The sequence below is a fragment of the Phasianus colchicus genome, chromosome 6, assembly GCF_987193195.1.
Source record: "Phasianus colchicus chromosome 6, bPhaCol1.hap1.1, whole genome shotgun sequence".
Classification (NCBI taxonomy): domain Eukaryota; kingdom Metazoa; phylum Chordata; class Aves; order Galliformes; family Phasianidae; genus Phasianus; species Phasianus colchicus.
Window position 1 is genome coordinate 49,522,022 of NC_143441.1, and position 20,796 is coordinate 49,542,817.

General features: G+C 49.1%; 1 protein-coding gene across 4 annotated transcripts; it reads right to left on the reverse strand.

Moving 5' to 3' along the window:
* Positions 1-166: 166 nt before the first annotated feature.
* Positions 167-20,791, reverse strand: KLHL18 (kelch like family member 18). Of its 4 annotated transcripts, none has more exons than XM_031607784.2 (10): positions 20,523-20,791; positions 11,891-12,021; positions 11,409-11,549; positions 9,039-9,237; positions 8,085-8,245; positions 7,449-7,585; positions 6,214-6,451; positions 4,119-4,223; positions 3,720-3,831; positions 167-2,179 (listed from the first exon to the last, which is right to left on the reverse strand). In XM_031607784.2, exons 1-10 carry the CDS (start codon positions 20,664-20,666, stop codon positions 1,793-1,795), a joined length of 1,755 nt encoding a protein of 584 aa, XP_031463644.1. In that variant the 5' UTR covers positions 20,667-20,791; the 3' UTR covers positions 167-1,792. The 4 variants fall into 4 exon arrangements, with proteins under 4 accessions (XP_031463644.1, XP_031463645.1, XP_031463642.2 ...); XM_031607785.2 differs by having other exon boundaries at positions 6,214-6,436; positions 20,523-20,790; XM_031607782.2 differs by lacking the exon at positions 20,523-20,791 and adding an exon at positions 12,248-13,606.
* Between the last annotated feature and the right edge of the window lie 5 nt (positions 20,792-20,796).

The window sequence follows — 20,796 nt, forward strand, 5'->3', positions numbered from 1 at the left end:
CTCCCACCCAGGAGCAAGGTGAGGATGCCAAAGCAGCTTCATTTCCATTGCAATACTCGTGTTTTGTTTTGTTTTTCCTTTTTAAAGTGTCTTAGCAGCACGGAAACCTCACAATGAATTCACCAAGTGAACCCATCCACTGACGTATGTACACAGAAGAAATACATACTGACAAACCACATTTATAGCCAGATATGCTCATTATATATACCTAAAATATACACAGTACCTGAATATATAGACATCCACATATACACCCAAAGTTAAAATCCCGAGCTGGGAGTCAGCTATGAAGGAGAAGCATGGGTTTGGGTGGGGGGACACCAAAGCTCCTGGAAACACAGGGCAGCATTGAGCCCCCCGCTGCCTGCAGTGGGTGTAGTGTTGAGGGGCTCCCTGCCCTGTGGCTGTGCTGGTGGGCAGGGAGCTGTGGCTCTCACCATTCACATTCATGCAGGGGAATGCTGGAGGGCTGATGCAGGCAAGTGGTGCTTGGTGGGTTTGGTTCTGGGGAGGACCAAGCCAGCAGCAGCAGCTCCCTTTGGCTGCAGTGGGTAGGGTTGAAAATAGCAAAGGAAGGGCTGGAAGTGGTGCTGAGCCCAACGGGACAAGCAGGGACATGGGGCAGCACCTGCAGCCCTGCCACAGTTTGGCCACAGGAAGTTTCCTTGCGTGGCTGCCATGAAATAAGCACATTGCCAAGACCTTTCCCAGCACAAAAACCCCAAGACGTTGATCTCACACACGCTGGGGAAGTGTGGTTTCCCACCAGTGCCTTGCAGGGATGCTGCTGCAGATTTCTCTGCTCCCCAGAGCTGAATTGCAGCTGCCCCAACACAGCCACAGATCTCCAGTGCTGTTAGAAACAGAGGCAGTGATCCCTCTCTTCCTTAAAGATCCTGGCCACTCTGTATCAGCTGCCTCTTACATACCAACGTAGAAAAGCCAAAGCTTATTTTTGGTGACATCTATTGACCATTAAGGGGTATCCTGACAATTAACACCTTGGTTTGCCTCCTCTGTTGAAATCCCAAGGCTGTTGCTTAGTGTGGTTGACCTTTGGCATTCTTCCTCCAATGTTTGCTAAAACGCTCCGATGGTTTAACTGACTTTTTCTCCTCCCAGTTTCTCCATCGTGTGGCTCTTGTGGAGAAATTTTCCCCATCTAAGCTGAAGAAAGCATTTGGAGAAGCCAGCAGTGACTTGTGCAAGAAGCACCCGAACTTGCAGAGCCTGGATATGACTTACGGGCCTACATTGGTAGGTTCTGCCTGCTTTGGTAGACTGGGTAAGATCTCAACGTGGCCAGCATTAAGCTGAAACAACCCAAAAAAGACCACTGCTGATCAAACTCTTGGGATACTGGGGTCCTTGCTGCTGACAGGTGTACAGGTGTTCTTCAAGTCATGGAAGCAACCGTTCTGTGTCGCAATTAGGAATGTTCCCTCCCAACCCACAACAACACTTCCCAGCATTGGCCAAAGCATAGCCAACATGGCTCAGTGCTGTTGGGGAGAGGAAGGATTTGCTCAGCTGTGGGGCTGTGCAGAGGCAAAAGCAGGAGGAGGGCAGCTCCTTGCTCATAGCAGCACATTCACACTCGCACTGTAGTTCAAAAAACGTTGATCCTTCTGGAGCCTCAGCCCAAGAGCCAAGGGTGGGGGTGGTCGTGTCAAGTTTTGTGTGTGTTTGAGCACCTGGAGATGGATCTCTCTGGCTATCAGAGCGGGAAACGCCGGCTGGAGCTCTCCCACGATTGTCGCTTACAAGACAGCTCCTCACTGCTGCCTCCTCAGATGGTCAGCAGAGGGATGCAGCCCACACCGACCCCCCCCTCGTGGCAGACCATCGGGGCCATGAACGTCCAACGGTTGGTCTCCGGGTCGTACATCTCAACCGAGCTGAGGTTGGACTGTCCATCATAACCCCCAACGGCGTAGAGGCGGCCACAGTTTGCAACCAGGGACACTCGGCTCCGCCGGGTGTTCATGGGGACAATCAGATACCACTGATCTGCCACAGAGCTGTACACTTCAGCCATGCTGAGGAAGGCAGAGCCGTCGTAACCCCCGCAGACAAACATCTTGCTTCCCAGTGAGGCTGCTCCGTGACGGCAGCGCTTGTTGAGCATGCTGGCCACAGGGTGCCAGGTGGCCGTGTGTTGGTTGTAGTACTCCACCTACAGACACAGGGATGGCACAGCATCAAGGGGAAGCTCAAGGCAGACAGACATCCAAGAACATACAGAGACATCAGACACTTTTGTCATCAAACGGCAAGCTGTGCAGGAAAATGGTGCTATCGGAGAATCATGGAATCATTTGAGTTGGAAGTCTAAAGGCCATCTAGTCCAGCTCCCCTGCACTGAACAGGGACACCCACAGTTCCATCAGGTGCTCAGAGCCCCATCCATCCTAACCTTGTCTCTTGATTTCATATATTCCAATTTCATAATGCTATTCAATTTTTTTAATGAGTTGGGTGCCACCAGCCACTGCTGTACAAACCACAGAAGATGCAGCTCCCTTTGCCTCCCTCTCCATTTATCTGGGTTGTGTTTTAAAGAGGTACAGGAGCCTCAAGCTGCACCAGGGAAGGTTCATGTTGGGTATTAGGGAAATTTTCTTTTCCAAAAGAGTCATAATGCAGTGGCACAGGCTGTTCAGGGGGGTGGTAGAGTCACCATCCCTGGAAGTGTTCAAGAAATCTGGAGATGTGGCACTGAGGGTCATGGTCAGTGGGCACAGTGAGGTGGTTTGGTGCTGGACATAAATTATCTTAAAGGTCTTTTCCAACCTTAATGATTCTATGATTTGTAGGTAGCAAAAGGAAAATTTACCATTTTCCTCCTGCATGCAAAATTATGTGGGTGCCCCAAAACAGAAACAGCCAAAGCTGTGAGACCCAAAGGGTGTGAGCCCAGGCTGTCCTCAAAGATCTCTCTAAGTGAGACTCCCTGCTCTCCCAGGCAGTGTGTTGCAGTGGTTACATGAGGAGACAAAAGGAAAGGAGAGGGGAGTGGAGCAGAGTAGAAACCCCCAATCTCCCCCCCCGAGGTTTTGTATCCCCTGTGTTTCTGGAGAGACCATTAGATGGACCCCTCCTGCAAGAACTTCAGCACTGCTCCAAACTCATCCAATTCAGGAATGAGCTGAGACAAGCAGATTTGCAGATCTTGGCTCTGCGTTACTTCAGGCTGCAGACAATCATCTGCACTTGATCTGCTGGGCGAGGTGGAAATAGTTATTGCTGCTCCCTGCAAATCCCTTAATTACAACTTTCTGAGGGCAGCACATGAATGAAAACCCAGTTCAGATACTGCTTCCTGCATTCTCACACCCAGGCAGATGAATTAGCCTTGTCTGTCCCACACTAAATCCTGCTTCAGGGGATACACAGGGAAGAAACACACTGCATGAACAGGGAATGGCTGTTTATGAGTGATAGGACAAGGGGGAATGGTTTTAAACTGAGACAGGGGAGGTTTAGGTTAGAAATTAGGAGGAAGTTTTTCACACAGAGGGTGGTGATGCACTGGAACAGGTTGCCCAAGGAGGCTGTGGATGCCCCATCCCTGCAGGCATTCAAGGCCAGGCTGGATGTGGCTCTGGGCAGCCTGGTCTGGTACTTGGCGACCTTGCACATAGCAGGGGGTTTGAAACTAGATGAGCATTGTGGTCCTTTTCAATCCAGGCCATTCTATGATTCTATGGACTTACACTGTTGAAGATCTGCAGGCCGTCGTGCCCTCCCGACACGTAGATCCTGCCCTCAAACACAGTGACACCAGCAGCGCTGCGGTTGGAGCTCATGGGGGTCACCACTGTCCACCTTGCCAAGAGAAGAGAGAAGTTAGCACAGCAAGCAGCTGCTCCACAGGCTGTCACAGCTCTGCAGGCCTTTCCAGTGCTGGCTTTCAGTACCTCTCCCTTCACTTCTTACTGTATATAAATCATTAGTTTAGTCTGCTTGCACCTCCTGCTGGGAGGGACATTGTACTGAATACTTTCCATCTAACTTCACGACGTTTATTTTATTGACAGGGCTCTATTACACTGTGCATGGCACACCCCTGGCAGCAGCAGGAGGATAAGCTGTAGGGCACACAGAGCTCTTACTTGTTTGTTTCTGGAGAATAGGATTCCACGGAGTTGAGCGAGGAGTTTCCATCATATCCGCCACAAACGTAGATCTGCCCATCCAGCACCACCGTTCCCATCGCACTGCAACAAGCAGCAGAACCACCAGATGGTTTGGCATGGCCTTACAGTCTGCAGTGTGCCAAATCCACCCGATCTGCCTCATCTGTTGTCTACAATCACCAGCTTTACAATGCTGGGTCTCCTGTGGGTAATGATTTGGGGTTCGAACTAGATGGGGCTTAAGGTCTCTGCCCCTGGAGGTGCACAAGCACAATGGAGATGTGGCACTGAGGGATGTGGTCGGTGGGCATGGTGGGGTTAGGTTGGGGGGTGGACTTGGTGTTGTCAGTGATCTGTTCCAACATTAATGATTCTTTTCTACAGCCAGAGGCACTGCCACACAGCCTCAGGACACACAGGAGTGCTGTCGGATGTACAGCTGGTTCGGTGAAGGTGCCCGACCCCGCTGGAACACCATCACACAACACCTTCTAAATTGTCTATTTGGGTCCAAAAGGCTACCAAATGGGATGCTTCAAGTAAGAGGCTAGAATCCCACTTTTGAAACGGAAGTCAAAAAACCTCTTTCTAGAACCTTGGAAACACAATTCTCAAGGGCAGAACCTCAGCACTACTTCAAGAGCCAAGGGATTTGTACAGCTGCTGAGATTTTCCAGGCTGGATGTGGCTCTGGGCAGCCTGGTCTAGTGGTTGGTGACCCTGCACACAGCAGGGAGGTTGAAATTAGATGAGCATTGTGGTCCTTTTCAACACAGGCCATTCCATGATTCTATGATTTTCCCCCTACACAAGGGCATCTGACACCCATTCTGCTCTCATTGTGGGAAAAGCTCCCAGGAGCCTCAGTGCTATGGAAAAACTGATCTTTTCTGCTACAAATTATAAATGTGGGTGATCTCACAGGATGGAAACGGTTCTAGGAATTTAGATGAACTCTGCCTCTGAGCCAGACATGAAGCTTTAGTTAAGAACCACAACAGCCAGGACTTGTTCCTGTGACACGCTCATGTGAAGCAGTGTGGCACCAGCAGTCACTGGGATGCCACCACTGAGAGCCTCGTGCCTCAGATTTCCCATACTCAGCCTCTTGCAGTGCACTCTTCCCAAGCAATCCACGTCTCAGACCACAACAAACAAACCAGACCAACCATGATGATAAATAAGCACTGCAAAGCTTGCAGAACAGCGAGCAATTTAGCAGCTCTCAGTGACCAGGCATGAGTGTGAAGAAAACCACAGCAAAACCCATGGAAGCCAGGAATATGTTTAAACATGGAAGCAGCTGCCGTGTTGTGGTGGGGAGGACAATAATCACACAGCTTAGTAGGTGGGTTATCAAAATAACACAGGCTGTACTCCCAAATCCAACCACAAAACGATCCCTAGGGTGGTCATGTACTGTGGCAGCTCTGGTCAAAGCCAAACACCTTTTGCTTAGCTGTAAATGTCTGTGTCTGGGCTATCAAAATCTTCCTCTCTTTTTCAGCTATGATTCTCCTGTGCTTTCTGGTAGGGAAAAACAATCCTAGATTTAAAACTAAAAAAACAGGTTTATTCTTACTCTTAGCAGTGGAGAATTTCCTACACTATGCTCACCAGTGCTTTATCTACCACCTAGTATCACAGTATGAAGAAATGGAGCTCTGACTCCCTTCCTTGGGACTCGAGATCAAATCCTTACAGAATGTTAACACACTCTTTTAATGTGACTTCGCTCCTATATGTCATCAGAACTAAAAGACCTCTGTAGTTAACAGCTCACACTAATTACTGCTCAGCTGCTTTTTACTTGCCAAACGATTTCCCTGTAAATTAATGCTGTATTGCTGAGTTGATGAAAGTTGTCCCCTCTTAAAAGCAAGAATCAGACCAAGATGTGATCAAGGAAACTTCTGCATCCATATAACTCCATTCCTCTATTCTTTCATTTTTTTGCTATGTCCCCATGCAAGGACCCCTCATTTGGCATCCACCATCACTCCCCAGCCTTCCTACAACCTCACTTTTACCCCTCCAGCTCCAAAGCTATACATTCAGTGAGTCTGTATACCTTCTTTTGCTGTTCATGCTTTCCACTTTGGACCAGGAATCCATCTCAGGGTTGTACACCTCCACAGTGCTCAGCCTCAGCTGCCCGTCGTACCCCCCGATGGCGTAGAGCAGCCCATTCACCACGGCCACACCAACACGGCTCCGTGCCGTCGTCATCGGCTGGCACTTCTCCCAGCGGTTGGCAATGGGGTCAAAGACTTCCACCACGTTCAGAGAGTCACCTGCATAAAAATTTGCTACTCAAATTAAAAGGGGGAGACCCATTCTTCAGCCTCTGCAGCATGGTGGTAGCGAGCTGCTGTGGAAAATTCAGCTGCGCTCTGCGATGCCAAAAGGATTGCAGTGGTGCAAAACCTGCCTGCTCTGTGCAACAAGGCTTGATCAGTCCTAGGCTGAGCAAGTGGGGCCTTCTGTAGTCTCCAAGGGGCAGCAGAGACCTGTATTATGCCACATCCGTTGGTATTTCTGCTTTCTGGAAATACAGCCTCCCTCTAAGTCACCCACGTTGTGGTGCGAAGGAAGAACGGCCATCCCAGCATGGACCCATTACACAGATCCTACCTCAGTGAGCCATTCTTTGGCAGATCTTTAAAACCCCAGTGGACATTTTCCAAGCAGATTGTTTAATATTTTCTGCCCCTTATCATAATAGGAGTGGTGTCACACAAGTGCATTGTGTCTGCAGCTGTGATCCTGCAGTGTCATCAGCTTCAGCCTAGTATTTCCAAGTTCTACAAGTTGTTAGGGGCATGGACACCTTCTCAATACATTGGTTCTTTGAGATACACCAGAACAGCTGTCCTAAGCCTGACAAAGACAGAATTTCTAGAGGGAAGATGTTAAACTATAGCATTATCATAGCAACCTTGAGCATTACAGGCCAGAGAGCTGCACAGCAAGGAGAAAACTCTCCAATGCTTCATGTGAGGTTGGATATTAGGAAAAATTTCTTCTCCAAAAGAGTGGACAGGCATTGGAACAGACTGGCCAGGGAAGTGGTGGGGTTTCCATCCCTGGAGGTGTTCCAGAATTGTGGAGATGTGGCACTGAGGGATGTGGTCAGTGGGCATGGTGGGGATGGGCTGGGGTTGGACTTGGAGATAACAGTGATCTTTTCCAGTGTTAACAATTCTATGTTTGTATAAGGGCAAAATGGGATCTTCATGATTTCATAGTCCTACTCAGCAAACTACATTAACTCTCTTCACTGTGGGGAGAGGATGTGCAAGGTACCTGCTGAGTTAAGTCCTCCAACAGCATAAATCAGTCCTGCAATCGATGTACAGCACCGAGGACGGGTCTTGAATGCTGGGAGGTGCGGTCGACGCTCTGGCATGAGGTGATAATCTTTTGCTTCATCCACTAGATCTCTGAAACCAAAGTGAGATTTTTAAAGAGTTTGGTGGATCCTGGTTCCCCCCGTGATGAAAACCAACTGTCTTAACTCAGATTTAGGCAACTGATTTTCTGCTACCACAGCCAATTCTTTCAGAGTACAACATAGCCCTGCTGCCAGGTTAAAAATGGGGAGAGTGCTTTGCATTTTGCTATGTGAGATAGGTATTCTGTCTCACATTAGGAAAGATTTCTTCTCTGAAAGAGTGGTAATGCAGTGGCACAGGCTGCCCAGGGACGTGGTGTGGTCACTGTCCCTGGAGGTTCAAGAACTGTGGAGATGTGGAGACGTGTTCCAGTGGACATGGTGGGGATGGCTCAGTGGTTGGACTTGGGAATCTCAGAGGTCTTTTCCAACCTACGTGATTCTACAGGGAGAATTTCAAACTCCAAGACTGCTAAAGCACACTCCTGCTACCTCCGCTGATGCCACCATCCACCCTAAGGTCCTCTAAGCCCATGTCCAGGCCTCACCTGCATTTGTGGCAGCAGCGCACCAGGTCGTCTTGTTGCACTCTATCAGTGAGAAACTGAGGCCGACAAAGGGGCAGGCGGATTTTGGAGAGGAGCTCAGGCAGGAACAGCTCTCTCTGGTCTCGTTCATAACGTATCCATGCTAGTGCAGCTTCAAACACCTGACAGAATAGAGGCAAGGGAAGTTGAAGTTGGTTTTGTTTGTTGCTTTTTTCTCAAGTTCCTCCTGCTGCCAGTTGTCTGATGGAAAAGAAACCACATATTGACAAGGATCTTCTCATCTCAGATGACAATTTAAAGAGAGAACAGCTCTATGCTGCACCAGAGAACTCTCCTGCAGCATGGCTTTGGCACTGCCTGCCTTGCCTTGACTTAGTCTGCAGTAACAGCTATCTATCCCTGTGAAACACTGAGCTGGTCTCTCTAGGCTCCCTCCACAATCACTGGAGACACAGACCTCAATCTAATACCATTCATCTGCTCTGTTTTGGGTGGCTACTTTGCAGTAAGATGCATTGTGTTCCTGACTTGAGATTACAAAGGGAGCCTGGTTTCCTAGAGTCACCCGCTCTTGGTTCACAGGACTCTCTCAGTAAAAACCTGAGCTGGGTTGTCTGCTGGGCCACTTCAAACAGATCCATTAAAGAAGCCCTCTCTTATCCTACATGGAGGCAGTGGTAGGACTGCTTTTTAGTCACCTCCTCAGAAGGAGAAGAACAGGTTTTCTGGCTCAAGGACAGGCTCTGTTTCTCCTACACTGACAGATTGTCAAAGATGCTGAAACATTCCAGAGTGGCTCAGCCTGTCCAGAGGAGCTTCTTGATGGCAAATTCAATGGAAAATAATGCTCCAAGAGAAGTCCTGGGCTGGAAGGAGGCTCCTTTTGCCTATACCCTCAGCCTCATCCTCCAAGGAAACAAGTGGCTCTGCTGAGAGCTGTACCCACACACATACCTGCTCTTCAGACTTCACGTTGAGCTCATCCCGAGAAACGAGCTCCAGGACATCCTCAAAAGGCAGTGCCAGAAACTCCTCAGACATGGATACCTCCACGAAGTGCTGGTGAATGAAGCTGTTGGCAGCATCGTAGAGCACTGCGCACATCATCGTCTCTGCAAACTGCCGCACGCCCAGGCAGTTCTTTGGGTGAAGCCTGGCAAGGGGAGGGAGAGCAAAAGTAATGTCAGTTTAACAGAATGATGACAAAATAGCAAATGGGTTCATGGCAGCATTGCAAGCAGACCCAAAGGATGGAAACCACGACTTAAAATCTCTCCTTAAACCTGCCAAGCAGCACTGGGCAGGCTGCTGGCTCTGCTCTAAGGTCACGGGTTGTCAGTTTGGGGGAAGTGTGAGGCCATGCCCAGCAATCCCTCTCCCACATCTCTGCCTCCTAGGCTGTGTACCTCTGTAACTCCAGTGTTGGACAAAGCTGCATTTTGAGCACACAGCACAAAAAGTGTAACTAGGTATTGATTGTAGGTATGCACAGAACAGAACAGCACCTGTTACATCCTCTTAAAGCCATTTTTTAATGTGAAGGAGGTTTTCTCACCAGAGATGCCTTAACAGCTGGAGATAACATAGTGAGAAGCACTGCTACAGTTCGGAGCAAAAACAGCTCCATAGAGCTGTTCAGCAGCATAAACAACTGGAAAAGGTGATACCACAAGCAGGTGCTCTACAGAGGCAGCAATGTGACCTGGACACTTCTATCCCAGCGAGGAGCCCTGCCCAGCACTGGCATGTCATTGCTCAAGAAGAGCCACCAGTTGTGATGCTTTGTGGCACTGATCAACAGATACTGAAGTATGTGCTGTTCACATGGGGAAACATTTGGGCCCAGTTATTGGCAGTGGTGTCCAGATGCAGGCAAGGATGTGAAACCATTTATACTCTGTCTGGGGCAAATGCCCTGATTTAAATTACTGCCCTAAAAGCAATGCACAGTGCTGATGGAGGAGGACTTTCACACTAGGATGACCCTCAAAGCTCACACAGTTACTCTACAAAGCTCTGCCTCTTGCATTCCCACGCACTCCAATCTATGCAGGTCCAAAGTCACGCTTTTGCATTCCTCTTTGACACTTTAATTACTCTGGACCCAGATTACACTTATGCAGACCCTCAGGCTGAGCTCACACAGTTTTTATGTGGGGGGCAGAGTGCATCTCACAGCAGTGTTCATTCTAGCTCTGCCCCTGGGAAGTGAGACAACAGCCAGAGAGGGCCTGCTTACAGCACAGCGCACGTGAAAATATCCCAGTCATGTTCCCACATGAGAAAGAGAGCTTGGTGTGCGTGCTCCAGCTCTTCTGAATGGACAGAGTACACCAGTTTTCTTGTTACTGAGTGACAGCCAAGCACTCAAAGCCAGGACTTAACTCAGAATACTCCATTGCTCCAGATCTGGGAGAAGCGTGGCAGCCAAACTTCTGGCAAACCAAACAACCTTGATTAGCTTAGATCTAGATCTAGCCACCTAAAGCTAGCAGGGGCTCCTAAATCAACACTACCCACCTCTTTCCAACTTTGTCACATCCACAACCCCACATAAAATGGTTTTGCAAAAAAACCTGAATACTCTACAATCTCATATAACCTCGTTTTAAACAAACAAAAACTCAAGATTCACATGGAACACCCTGAAACAGAGGAAACAATTTTTTCTCCTCAATCCATAGTTTTCATTCTATTTAGAGGTGATGTAACAACTAGAGGAGACACAGTATGTGTATTTAATCTCCCACCATGGAATACAAAGAGCAGCTGCAGAGAAATCAGGCTGAGGAGCGAGGGGGAAGCAAAGCACATCAGGTTCCTGGCACAGCCTGAAGCTGTGTGGTATGTTTCCAAGGAATAACCCTGCTTTTTGCTTTCCAGATCATGCTGCTGGAATGATCTTACAGCCAAATATCAGCTAGAGGACTGGAAAAACTGGAATCAATTAACTCTGTCACTGCTTCCTATCCAACTGTGGGTCTGTTTGTTCCTTCCCTCCCATACAGTCAGCAGCAGGAAGGGGAACTGCTGGGAGGATGGGTTTGTTAATGGAGAGGCAGCACTGTGCTGTGTACCTGGCTAACCCTGAACAAGGGAAGCGTTCACTTAGTTTTGCTGTAGATAATAATTCCCACAGCTGGCCAAGGCCTTATACTGTCCCCAGACCTTGCAAACATACTGTCCCCATCTTGCAAACAATGTATTTTATAGACAAGAAGAACAGTGAGCCTCAGGAGATGGAGACCTTCTTATCATGTTGGCTTAACCCACACCACAGAAATGACTCCTACTGCAGAAGACAGTTAACTGGCAGCCCCTTACCTCTCTCTGAGAAAGGTGCAGCAGGCATCCTTGATGTTCTGCAGCTGCAGGAAGCTGGCTCCCATCAGCAAAGACTGCACGTTCTGCTGGTCAATCGCCAGGTGTCCGTTGTAGGCAAAGTTGATCAGAGCCTCAAGTGCGCTAAACAACAGGGAGAAAGAGTGAGAAATCTACTGAATTCAATTAACCTGAAACAGGGCACTGCTAACAGAATCATAAAATGGCCTGGGTTGAAAAGGACCACAATGCTCATCTAGTTTCAACCCCCCTTGGGTCGCCAAGCACCAGACCAGGCTGCCCAGAGCCACATCCAGCCTGGCCTTGAATGCCTGCAGGGATGGGGCATCCACAGCCTCCTTGAAAATCCCTTCAGAAAATCCTTTCTAGGGCAGTTCATGGAGGGCAGGCTTTCAAGCCTTGCACATGCAACACTAAGTCCTGCAAAGGACTTGTTATCCTGCACAGGTGCCTGGGGAATTTACCTGGGATCCATCCCCTGCATGACAATTTCATCCTGCTTGCACTCCATCATGTCATTGGTGAACATGGCATGGAAGTAGGGGATGGAAGCTGCCAGCACGATCCGGTGAGCGCTGAATTTATGGTCCCCCACCTAAAAGAGAGGAAAAAAAGTAGGAGGAAAGGTCAGCAGCATCCACTACCAGTCACACAGTCCAGATGATTCCCTGTTGCACAGCTCTGCCAGCCTGAGGGCTGAAAGACAATTTCAATCTGCAAAGAACACTCTGTCTTTTGAACTCGAACTTCTGAATCTGGTTTTCAGCCTCCTAATTACCACTGTGATGGCATTACAGTTCCATAGACAGAAAGTTAGTCACCTTTACCAGAACTTCATCTTCTTTCAGCCTACATAGGATCTGCTGCACCAGCTCACATTCATATCCTCTAAAAGCCTTCATGGAGAGAGGTTTGAAAGAAGGAGAGGTTCTTGCATCTCCAATTCCACTTCTCACTGCAGATGCTGAAAAGATTTTACTCACTGCAAAATTACACCAATCTTTGTTCTGATGACTCCTCTTCATTAGGTCAGAGTTGTTATTTTTCTCCTAATTTCCACAGTAACCTGACTCAGGCTAGTCTACACCTATCTGAGCTTGTACAGAACTGTCTTTTTCTCCTACTTCAGCGAGGTTTTCCCTTTTGAGCTTTGTTTCAGCAGGACAAACAAGCTGGCGCAGCGGGTGCTCTGCTCTCCAGGTCAGCCAAGAATCCTTCTGTTCTCCTATGCACCTCACTGCAAAAAGCTTTGTTGCCCTTTCATGTCCAGGAGCTTATTAGCAGAAATGCTACTTGTGTTTGGGGTTTTATGCTTAAATCAAACCCAGTGCCTTGTGTGTTCCGTTAAGCCCAGATCTACTGCACTCTGTAAATATGACTTCCTGGGAGTTTAGAAAGCAAAATCCCCAGCATTCAAAAAAAAGAAAGAGGAACCGAGCACTGCACAACACGTGTAAGCAAGAGATGGGACTTTCCCCTTCTCTCCCTGCTCTGCTAACTTCACCCTACAGGAGATGACTGTGGCAACTGACTACGATGCAGAAGGAGGCAGGAATGAGATGGCTTTTTAGCTTGGCAGATGAAGATGGTGCTCCTTAGGAGGGAGGGAGGGAGGAATCAGCTCTAATAGAGCTACAGCAGCAAGTGCTGCACCACAGCATGGCTCAAGCCCAACTGCAGCACTGATGTTGGGTTAGCAGGGCTCTGAAGTTCTGGGTGGGTTTGAATGAGAGCTTCCAGCTGAGCAGTGCAGAATGTGCCTGAGCAACCACTGAAGGGTGCAAGAACATCTGAATTGAATCTCACTTCTACACAAACACAATTTGTGAAAAACTTTATCCTCCAGGTGCAATTACAACAGATTGTAGCAATGCTTGAGCATTTGTGCAGAGCTGTGCTCTCCAAGCAAATCCCTGCGCTCCGATCCCAAGGGTGGCACAACTTCGGGGATGTGCAGCCACAGTTCCATCACACAATGCAATGCCTCCCTAGAAATAATGCACCTGGTTATTGCAGAAGCCATCACTTACAGTCACACAGCAAGATTCCAGCTGGGTTAATGAGAGCTGTATCATCACAGGGAAGAAACACCTTGTTCTGGGCAGCACCACCCATCCACTCGGCAGCTCCCAGGGACAGGCGTGTTCCCTGGTTGGGTTTCACCCTTCTTTAAGGAAAGGGTTTCACCCTATGGAATGAATGCTCCATTTAACAGAGTGAGAACATTGGGATGATCCTGAACCAGCAAGGCGGGCTGTGAGCTCATCAGAGCTGGTTCTAATTGCTGCAAGAGAAACCTTGCGTCCCCACACAGAGCTGAGCCCTGCATCCCCATCCACACTTCCCTCGTGCTGACTTTGTGGGTCAGGGAAATAAAACAGAAACAAGCTGTGTGAAAAAGGGAATCATTTTTGCTGTTTTAGCAGGGGAAAGGGAGGATGGGAGCTCTGTGGCTGCATCAGCAAATAGCTGGGCCAGCTGCGTGCTGCCATCGTCACCAGCCAAGAGGTGCTGTGCAAGATAAGACTTGCAATTTTTATTTATTATTTTTTTAACTTGCTCATGCAATGATAGAAGGCCCTTGAGGTGATTTATGAGCAGGGATCTCCAGTCCAGAATCCATCATTATGTTTGTACCATCAGTGCTTAATGACAAGTCCTGAAGGAACAGCTCAACTTCTCGCTGCAGGCAAATGGCAATACCTGTTTTTCCTGTGTGAGGTGAAAAATACTTCTGAGGATGAACACAGCACATGCCCTCTCAATTCATGCTTGCCTCTTATGATTCAGAAAGTGCTTCCCATCTCCAAAGACTAGCCATCTCCCTCCCCTCTGAACACAGAAGCATTCAGCTCTCCTACATGCGTTGTCCACCCAATGGAGTCACACTGCAGTTTGATGACAATTTATGCTCTCCTTGCCTCTTCCTTTCATAGAATCACTGAATAACCCAAGTTGGAAGGACTCATGGATCATCAAGTCCAACTTCTGTCCACCAGCAGGTTTCCACTTGCTCCAAATCCATCACAGCCCTGCCTGCACCAGCAGAACATTTAAAAAAAAGGCAAAAAAGGCTCTCTTGGATTGAGTAACCCCATTCCTGTCATTGCCAAGCACTCGTGCTGCAGAGGGATTGCCTGTTCAGTTCTTGTTTTGATTTTACAGAGCAGCTCTCACTCAGCTGCCTTTGGAGCTGACTGCCCTTTCTGTTCAAAGGAATGGTTTTGCTTTTAGTTTTGTGTTTCCATACAGCTGCACACGCTCCAGAGGACAAAAAACCCTTTCCAAAAGGCAGCGTGGTGCCAAGGGACAGCTGGCACCTCCTGCAGCAGCACTCCCTTCTGCTAACAGGGTCTCTTTGCCTACCTAATGGCACAGACCAACCACTGAGATGCTTCTGTACACCAGGCTGGCACTCAGCATTCAGCTTCCCTCACTCTGCAGCACCACGGGACGGGCATCTAAAGCAGGATCTCAGTGGGGAGCTTCAGCTCTGAGCTGAATGGGGAAGCTCTCATTGGCAGTGACAGATCGTTTTGTGGCAGCACCTGTGATGGGGTTGGGAATAGAGCATTCCTGTTGAAGTAATCACAAAACACTGTATTTGTCTGTTGGCTTTTTAGTGCTGGCATCAGTTGACCAAGGAAAAGCAAGTCTACCTGGACTCCTGCAAGGCTTTTGACATAGTCCCACACAATTAAATTGGAGAGATATGAGTTGGAAGGGTGGACTAGTCAGTGGATAAAGAGTTACCATGGTTGCAGCCATAGAGCTGTGGTCAGTGGCTCTGTATCCAGACGGAGGGCAGTCATGAGTGGCATCCCCCAGGGGTTCATCTTGGTACCAGTGCTCCTCAACATCTTTATCAATGACATAAACGATGGGATCGAGTGCACCCTCAGCAAGTTTGCAGGCAATACCAAGCTGAGTGGTGCAATCGAGGCAATAAGAAGGGAGGGATGCCATCCAGAGGGACCTGCACAGCCTTGAGAAGTGGATGCACAACAGCTTCATGAGGTTCAACAGTGCCAAGTGCAAAGTGTTGGGTCAGAGCAATAAGAGCTCCGAGTACAGACTGGGAGAAGAACTTCCTGAGTTCTGAGCACTGAGAGTGCTGCATCCAGGCTACCCAGAGAGCTGTGGTTGCTCCATCCCTGGAAGTGCTCAGGGCCAGGCTGGATGGGGTCCTGAGCAGCCTGAGCTGGTGTGAGGCAACCAGCCCACAACATGGGTTGGAATGAGATGACCTTTAAGGTCCCTTCCAAGCCAAGCCATTCTGCCATTCTATGATACACTCTCTCTCCTACAATATAAGAACCAGGGCCTTTCTTTTAAGGCAAAATACACTGCCTTATGTATTGGCAGAATATAGTTCTGTTGAACAGAACTGCTGCTTGCAAAGCATCCTTCTAACCACAGATGAGACAGAACTCCCTTTCTCTAGCTGATTAACAGAAGGCACGTTCTCCCTTACATTCCCACGAAATCCTAACTAGTTCCAGGGCACAATGAAGCTTTCTCCATTGAAAAATGGTGTAGGTGTACTAAATGCATCTATTGTTTTTGTGACAATACACTGCAGAACTGAGATGTCTCCCAAGCCCTCCGCTGCAAAGATCATTTTAAAAACACACTTCTTTCCTGACCTGGCATGGTATTGGCACTCCAGACTCAGAGAGGACATTGTAGGAATTAAGCTGGTGGCTTTCTGTTAGGGGAAGTAAATGAAAGCAGTGCAAGCATGCTGTGAAATCAGCTTGCTTGCTTTGCACAAGGAAGCCGAGCACAAAGCTCAGTGCAGAAACGCGTGGTTTCTGCTAACGCTTCAGGTTCAATGTCTACATGGAGTGCTAAAAATATTTGTCTTCATATAAGGGAATAGAGCCCAGAGCAGCTGAGACATGGGGACAGAAGAGAGAAAACGACTCCAGCTGTAATCCAAAGCAGCTCCTTACTTCTGCAGAACAAGATTTCCTTAAGATCCTTACTGTGAAGGTCTCGTGCATAAAAGATTATCTGGTTTTAAATTGAGCAGCTCCTATTAGAGAGCTACTCTCTGCCCCTGGGCTCGTTCTGTTTGGTGATCCCAGCAGTGTGCCTGCACATGTGCAGAGCAACAGGGGCTCTCAGGGACCCTGCTGGAACCCAAACCCTTAATGCAGGGCTCTGATAAAACACTTGGCTTAGTAAAAAGCTCATTGATTTCTCCCAATAAGATAAAACCAATGGCAGTGCTGGTAGTGGAAATAACACTCAAAGCTCAAAGCCTTGCGTTGAGAAAAAAAATGATACCAAGTGTGAAATGCTTCGGGTGTAAAGAGCTCCAGAGAGAACCTGAATAGCAGCACAGGCTGAAAATAACCCCAAGATCTCCCGAGAAACTGCTTTATATTTATCTCCAAGGGAAAAAAAGGGATAGGAACAGAAATCCAACCTCCCCAGATGCATCCAAAAACCCACAGTAAGCGACTGAGGTCACATCCAACCAGCTGAGCAGGTGACATCTGGAGATGCCCCCATGGGCAGAGATGGCATGCCAAACCTTAACCCATCTCTAAAGGTGGACAAGTGTTGTCACCCCCAGGTGACAAAGCCTTAGGGCCCGGGATGATGCAGGAGGGAAGCTTCCATTCTGCACGTGCTAGGAGTGCTCCGTGCTTGGCATTTCTTCATCACCAGCACACCCACAATCAGCTCTGCAGTAACACCAATATAGGATGAGGAGAGACACACAGATCCCATGTGCACAGCAAAGGATTTTCAGCAGTATTACCAGCACAACCTGCCAACAGCTGTGTTGAGACAGAGTCCAGGAGTCCTCAGACCTGGATCCCAAAAGAATGGAGCAATAGCAGAAATTTGGCCTTAGTAAGCAAAGTCCTGCTTTCACCAAAGGAAAATTAACAGTGACCACAGCATAAGGTGTGCCTCTGTTTTCTCCCTCCGTTTATTCACGTTTGCTTCTTCCAAATCATCCTAAAATTATCCTTTATGTAAACACTTGAGCTACTTCAGGGTGCTGCCAAAGGGAGACTGAAAGGGCAGATGCTTGCATGGACCATCTGTAGAAGGAGCTGACTTGCAGCTACTGAGAAAGCAGGAAAGAGAAAGGCTTCCCCAGTCTGTAATCTCAGCCATCCACACGGGGTAGGAGCTTTGGCTCTGGGTGGTGCACACTTCCTAAGCCTTGACGAATACACGTGGCTCAGTTATTGCCCAGTGACGCTTTGCTTTCACATGGGCAACCAGGAGCAGATTTCCCAAGGGTGAGCTGGAATAATCAGAGATCTGACAGAGCCAGGCACATCAGCACTTCTTCGTAATCACGTCTAAACCACGCTGCCCGATGCTGCTGAGGCTCCTATAGAGCAACACAAACAGTGGCAGTGTGGTTTCTGAGAAAGGAGAACCAATTCCACACCTCCATCTGGATGAACGAATGCTCATCTTGCTTAACAAGGGGAAATGATTACAACGAACAAGCAGGAGCACCAATGATTCCTAATAATGTGAAGCCCATTTGTACAGCAAACACTTCTTTTGCTGAGAGAATGGTTGAGCCCACACTGATAGCAGTAAAGAGGCCATCAAAAAACAGAGCCATGCCACAAAAGCACTGCTGGTTCCTGTTTCAGCTGCGAGCTGGGATGGCAGTCACACCCTGAACCCAGTTGCTGGCCCACAGCAGTGCTGGGCAGGTGTTTTTCTTTCTTAAGCCAATGGTTTAGAAGAAGCAGAGTAAAAATAAGGCAACAGACCCACTGCAGTGCTGCAACATGCATTGGGATCCACTGCAGGCTCTTCCAGGTAGCAACTTGAAATGCTGCTGCATCCTATCCCTATTTGGGTTCAGTACTCTGCCCCTGCCAGACGATTCCATTTGCAGGATTCAGCTTCCTCATCAGATGCAGAATGCGTTCCTGAACAAGGTCAAGGCAAAGCAGCTTTTACGTCAGCTGTGCCCAGCAAACTGATTCTAAGACACTTCCAAAGTTCAGCTAAGAATAATTACCCTCCCAACACGCAACAGTGCGTGCTGAGCAAGCTGGAGGAGGCACCTTGTACTGAGCAATGGCTTGGCTCTCATACAGCAGCAGCACTAATTCAATTGCTACGGGACGCACTGGCCAGCGCTGAGCAATCTGATTGAAAGAGAGAAAGAGAGAGACAGAAAATTCTGACATGATGGCTCAGAACAGCCCGAGCCATCCAACTAATGGAGGATCCTGAGGTCATGGTGTACAGGGAAAGCTAGGCTGGTATTCAAACCAATGTGGAAATACACCGCCAGCCCTCTGTCAAACACATCATGTGTTGTTGGGATGTCTCCTGGGTATAATTACAAATTATCCTGGTGGTGGAAAAAATTAAGACTCGTTTTAAGGAAGACAGAGGCGTGCTGTAAATACATTTTAAGCTTTTGCAGAAATGAAAGGCTTCACACCCTGCCCAGACAACAATAGTTGATGTGAAAAAATGTAATATGAAAAAAGAGTGGGGCCAACATGGTGCCCTCAGCCATCAAGCTGCCCAGCACAGCAACAACATGCATCCTAACAGCTGCACTGGAGATCTCTTTAAGCCAGATTTTAATTTTTCTTTACATTTCCCACTCTGCAAGGGATAACATAAAGATAAGACAAACCAAAAAAAGCACTTCTGAGATGGTAAACCTACAGATATGAAAACTATTTCCAGTGACTTTTGCAGAACAACACTGGGGTGTTATCTGAGATACTCCAGGACTGTGACACTCTTTCTTGTCCACCTCTAGATGAAGCAGAGCAGATCGACTGAGCGAGAGAAACCTGCTCTGGGGCAGCCATAGCCTCACCATGCTGCTGCAGAGAATCATAGAATCATGAAGGTTGGAAAAGGCCACTGAGGTCACCAAGTCCAACCCCAGCTCACTCCACCATGCCCAGTGACCATGTCCTTCAGTGCCACATCTCCACTGTTCTGGAACACCTCCAGGGATGGTGACACCAACACCTCCCTGGGCAGCCTGTGCCAATGCCCAACCACTCTTTCTGAGGAGTGCTTCCTAATATCCAACCTGACCATCTTGAGTCCATCTTGATGCCATCACCTCTCATGGTATCCTGGTTCTCACCTACCCCCTTTCCTGGTTCCAAAAATGATAGGGAATGGGGATTGCTGCTTCCATACTCTTAGCACCAAAATAGCTGGAGGAGGCCTGCAGCTGCCTCTCCTCCTCTCCAAAATGGGGGCTCTCAGCTCCTTCTTCTTCCCACCAAAGAGTACTGGGGGATGGGGGATGTTGAGTCCCCCCTTTCTTTGGCTTAAAGGAGGGGAGCCTCATCTTCCACTTCTGCCCAGCAGAGAGACATGGAAGGCTCCGCTTTCTTCTCACCTACAGGAGGGACCCTCAGCTCCCCTCTTCACCCCCCTAAAATTCAGGCCTCCAGCTCCTCCCTTCCTTGTTCTAAAAGGGATGGGAAAGGGATATCCCTAATGGTAATACTTCTTACCACCAAAATAGCCAGGGGGCTGCTCAGCTCCCCCTTAAACAGAGTCCCTCAGCATCCCCCTTATCCCTCCAAGCTTCTTCCCCCATACTGGAGTCTTCAGCTCCCTCCCTTCCTGATTCCAAAAGGGATGGGGAGGAGGGAACCCTCCTCCCACACTTCTCAGTAACAGAATAGCTGAAGGGGAGCACTCAGCTCCCACCTTCTCCTCCTAAAATGGGGACACTCGTCTCCTTCACTCTCTCCCCAAAATGAGGGCTCTCAGTTGCTCTCTTTTCCCCCCAAAACGGGGCCCTCGGCTCCTCCTCTTCACTGAAAGGACTTGGGTGGGGACCCTCAGCCCCCCTTTTCCTCCTGCAAAATGGGTGTTCTCTCCCCAAAACGGGGCCCTCAGCTCTCCCTTCTCCTCACCAAGGGGATTTGGGGTGGCCTCACCTCCTCCTTTCTCCCCTCTTAAGGGAGCAGCGAGGCTTTCATCTCCCCTCTTCCCCCCCAAACGGGGACGCCCAGCTCCACTTTTTCCCCCCCAAAGCAGCGCAGGGACCCCCGCACCCCGCCAACCCCATGCAAACCCCTCACCCCCCACCAGAGCTCCCCACGCCCGCACCTTGAGGGTCACATCGCACAGTTTGCCCTGCCTCCGGATCTCGCCCATCACGCCGTAGCCGCGGCTGGGCAGGTCGCCGACCGAGAAATGCACCAGGTCCTCGGGGTCCAACTCGGGCTCGGCTGCGGCCGCCGCCTCCAGCATCGTCCCGACCGCCTCACCGCGCTTCCCTACCCCGCTCCGATCCGCTTCGCTTCGCCTCCCCCGCACGTTGACCCCTCCCGGCCGCCGTAGCGCGGCCTCGGCCCCGCGGGAGGAAACGCTCCGCCTCCCG